Source organism: Haliaeetus leucocephalus, unplaced genomic scaffold (genome assembly GCF_000737465.1).
Source record: "Haliaeetus leucocephalus isolate CR32 unplaced genomic scaffold, Haliaeetus_leucocephalus-4.0 Scaffold0, whole genome shotgun sequence".
NCBI lineage: Eukaryota > Metazoa > Chordata > Aves > Accipitriformes > Accipitridae > Haliaeetus > Haliaeetus leucocephalus.
This window is the reverse complement of record NW_010972436.1, coordinates 30084565-30088411: the sequence shown is the minus strand read 5'-3', so window position 1 is coordinate 30088411 and position 3847 is coordinate 30084565. Positions and strand designations below refer to the sequence as shown.

At 71.1% G+C, this 3847-nt stretch overlaps 1 protein-coding gene across 1 annotated transcript in view; it reads right to left on the bottom strand.

Annotated features, from left to right (window-relative positions):
- Window positions 1–121: 121 nt before the first annotated feature.
- Window positions 122–3847, bottom strand: part of ABCB8 (ATP-binding cassette, sub-family B (MDR/TAP), member 8) — a 4704-nt gene continuing 978 nt past the window's right edge. The window contains exons 2-16 of the mRNA XM_010563605.1: window positions 3572–3706; window positions 3320–3475; window positions 3144–3238; window positions 2958–3063; window positions 2712–2873; window positions 2504–2589; window positions 2328–2425; window positions 2138–2243; window positions 2010–2043; window positions 1794–1930; window positions 1614–1708; window positions 1155–1288; window positions 901–1048; window positions 302–552; window positions 122–210 (exon numbers count right to left, since the gene is read on the bottom strand). Of these exons, the coding sequence (XP_010561907.1) occupies window positions 130–210; window positions 302–552; window positions 901–1048; window positions 1155–1288; window positions 1614–1708; window positions 1794–1930; window positions 2010–2043; window positions 2138–2243; window positions 2328–2425; window positions 2504–2589; window positions 2712–2873; window positions 2958–3063; window positions 3144–3238; window positions 3320–3475; window positions 3572–3706 (1824 nt within the window). The 3' untranslated portion in view covers window positions 122–129. The remainder of the gene's footprint in view (window positions 211–301; window positions 553–900; window positions 1049–1154; window positions 1289–1613; window positions 1709–1793; window positions 1931–2009; window positions 2044–2137; window positions 2244–2327; window positions 2426–2503; window positions 2590–2711; window positions 2874–2957; window positions 3064–3143; window positions 3239–3319; window positions 3476–3571; window positions 3707–3847) is intronic.

The following is a 3847-nucleotide window of genomic DNA, read 5'->3' as shown; positions in this document are numbered from 1 at the left end:
CCCCCCCCCCAGCACCGCACCACACCACACGGCAGAGCCTCCACAGCCGCCTTCCAGCCCCGGTTTATTGGGGAGCAGCAGGGGGGGGACGCCCGCGCAGACACTGCCCCCCCCAGGTCTGCCCCACGCTCAGGACCGGTCCTTGGTCTGCTGGTGGATGAGCTCGGCATAAAGACCCCCCCGTCGCACCAGCTCCTCATGGGTCCCTGCCTGCAGGGATGGCGGAGACGGTGTCACCCATGGGGCTGCCCACCCCCTGCCCGACCCTGCCCACCCACCCCTGGCACTGGGCACTGCTCACCTCGGCCACCCGGCCCTGCGCCAGCACCACGATGAGGTCGGCACCCTGGATGGTGCTGAGGCGGTGGGCGATGAGCAGCACCGTGCGGCCCGAGACGGCGCGGTCCAGAGCCTCCTGCACCACCTTCTCTGACTGGGCGTCCAGCGCGCTCGTGGCCTCGTCCAGGATCAGGACGGTGGGGTCCTTCAGCAGCGCCCGGGCGATGGCAATGCGCTGCTTCTGACCCCCCGAGAGCGCCATGCCGCGCTCGCCTGACGGGGACAACCGCGGGGATGCCGGTGTCACCCCAGCCCAGGGAGAGACCCCCGCCCCGAGGATGAGAGTGGAGGGGTGCAGGGGTGTTCCCACACCACCTCCTGTGCCAGAGCCAGGGAACCCCCCAGGAACACCAGGATCCTCCTTCCTGCGGGGAGCCCGGCACAGCCTCATGCTGGCAGTGACTGGCAGCCAGTGTCCCCGAGGGGACTTGGGCTGCATTGGCCAGGGTCTCATGCTCGTCCATCTGTCCCGAGGGGTGGCTGGGCTGGCTCGGGGGTGCCTGCTTGCCTGCCTCCCACCCCTGCCATACCCCACTCCGTGGCACAGAGCCCGGCACATACCCACGATGGTGTTGTAGCCCTCAGGGAAGCTGCGGATGAAGCCATCGGCGTTGGCAAGCTGGGCCGCGGCGTACACCTCCGTGTCGGAGGCTCCCGGCTTCCCGAAGCGGATGTTCTCCATGATGGTTGTTCCAAAGAGCACCGGCTCCTGGGGCAGTGTCCGGCCTGTCAGCACCAAGCCCCAGACGGGTTCCCTGTCCGGCACCTGGGGGAAGCACCCCATGGCAGCCCCACGCCCCACGGCAGCCCCAAACCTGGCTGATGAAGCCGATGACCTGCCCTCGCAGCCAGGAGGGGTCCAGGGAGGAGATGTTGTGGCCGTCCAGGGTGATGGTGCCCTGCGTGGGCTCATAGAACCGCTCCAGCAGCGCTGCCACCGTCGACTTGCCTGCGAAGCGGAGCCCTCAGCCCCACGGCACTGCCCGGCTGCCCACCCCCATGCCCCCTGGCTCCAGCCATGAGCCCCGGCCTCATGGAGAGCTGCTGGGCAGGTAGGAGGCATGGAAGCCGGTTCCCAGTCCCTGGCGCCCGCTGGGCTCACTGGGCAGAGGACTGGGGTGCAGGAGGATGCGCCTGGGGACTGGCAAAGGGCTGAGCTGGCATCCCCAGGGAGGCCAGGCTGGCTCCTGGCCCTCTGGTTGGGACGTGCTGGCCAGGGGGTCCCCTGCCCTGGGGGTGTGGGGAGGGCCGGGGGGCCATGGCCAGGCCGGTACCTCCTCCGGACGGTCCCACGATGGCCACCGTCTTGCAGGGGGGCAGGGTGAGGCTGAAATCCCGTAGGACCGGGTAGCCGGGGCGGGTGGGGTAGCTGTGGGGAGAGGAGCGGGAGGCTGCGGGAGCAAGGTGCCAGCCCCCCAGCCCATGGGGTGGCTCAGGGGGCCGGGGCGGCTCACCTGAAGGAGACGCGGTGGAAGCAGATGCGCCCGAGCAGGGAGTGGCTGGGGATGGAGGTCCCCCCCCGCAGCGCCACGCTGGGCTCCAACGTCAGCAACTCAAAGACGCGGGCGCCGGCGCTCAGACCTCGCACCACCTGTGGGGATGGCGGCGGGAGCAACCCCGGCCCCTGCCCCCAGCCCTGGGGGGCCAGCGGGAGCCCCCGCCCCACCTACCTGCCCAAACAGGATGGAGATGTTGGCCATGGACCTGCGGTGCACAAGGGGAAAGGCCGAAATCGGGGCTGCGCCCCGGGCAGGCTGTGGCATGCCGGGGGAGGCACCATGCCGGACCCTGCCCTTACCTTTGCATGGTCTGCGAGGCCACCAGGAAGGACATGAGGTCGCCCGGCGAAAGCTCATCCCCGGCCATCAGGGAGCCTCCCACAAAGATGGTTCCCAGGACGATACCTGTGGGGTGCAGGGTAGAGGTAGGACCCGGAGGGGGTCCTGCCCCACAGCACCACCGGGTCCTGCCCCACAGGACCCACTCACCATTGAGTGCCAGGTTGGAGAGCCCCTGGAAGGCGGCGATGCCCATCCCCAGCCGCTCGTTCAGCCAGCCGGCGCGGTCCACCTCGGCGCAGTACAGCCTGTGGGCAGGGACGGGGCTGATGCCTCCCCAGCCCCCTGCCACCCCCACCAGGGAAAAGCCCCCGCTGCCCCCTTACCCTGCCTGCTGGTCCTCCATGGCGAAGGCGCGCACCGTCCGGACATTTCCCAGCACCTCGTCTGCCACCCCAGTGGCCTTGGCCACCTGCAGGGAGAGGGATGGAGAGGGGGGCTGGTGCGGGACACCCCCTGCTCCGGCCCCGCGGGGATGGCGGGGTCCCTTGGGGGGCTGGTAGGGCTGGGGGGGGGTGTCAAGTGCAGGGTTACCTGCTCCTGCGCCTGGCGGGAGAGGCTGCGGAGAGCAGCGCCGATGAGGGTCCCGGCACCCACCAGCGTGGGCAGCGCCACGAGCAGGAGGCCAGTCAGCTTGGGCGAGAGCAGGTAGAGCGAGACGAAGCAGCCCGCCATCTGGGTGCCGCTGCGCAGGCCCTGGGTGGGGGCAGGCAGGGGTGGGTTCTGGGGGCTGGGGCAGGGCCGGGGTGGGGGGCCGGTACTGCCGGCTGCGGGCCTCACCTGGGAGATGGCCAACTTGAAGGAGGACTTGAACTCCTGGATGTCGGCCGTCAGCCGGTTCACCAGCTGCCCCGTCCGGTTGGCGTCAAAGAACGCCACGTCCTGCCTGCCAGGGCGGGAGTGGCGGTGGGCTGGGGTGGTGGGCTGGGGGTACCCCCGCGCACGCTGTCCCCTGGGGCATTTTACCGTAGCAGGGAGATGAAGAGTGCCTTGCGCATGCTGCCCGCCACCTGCTCCCCGACCCGTGCCAGCAGCGCGATGTACCCAAAGGTCAGCAGCCCCTGCAGAGGAGAGGGGCTCGGGAAGGGAGCAGGGGCAGTCCCCCGGGACCCCCCCACCTGGCTCGGGGTGCCAGCACCCACCTGCAGGCAGTAGACAGTGAGCAGGCTCAGGGCCGGGCACCGGGCCTCCTGCAAGTAGCCGGTGATGTGGCCACGGGCACAGCGAGCCACCACGTTCACCAGCTGCCCCAGCAGCACGGGGATGCGGACATTGAGCAGGGCTGCACCCAGCGCCAGCTGCAGGGACAGCGGTCGTCATGCCGGGTCGTCACGCCGGAGCACAGGGACCGCGGGCACGAGGGGGACCATGTCTGCCCACCCACCCCTGCTCACCACCACGGCTGCCGAGAGGGCCAGGAGCTGGGGGCGCAGGAAGGTCCAGAACGCCGGCCAGTCGAAGGAGGGCTCTGGCTGGGGCTGCGCGGGCTCCAGCGTGACAGGGACGGCGAGGACGGGGACGGTGGCCTCCTGGCAGCGCGCGGCCGTGCCCAGCAAGCCAAACCCCACGCAGCCCGTGGCCGGGCCGGCCAGGAGCAGGCAGCGCAGGGCCGGTGGCACGGGGCGGGGGGGGGGGGGGGGGGGGGGGGGGGGGCCCCCGCGGCCCCCCCC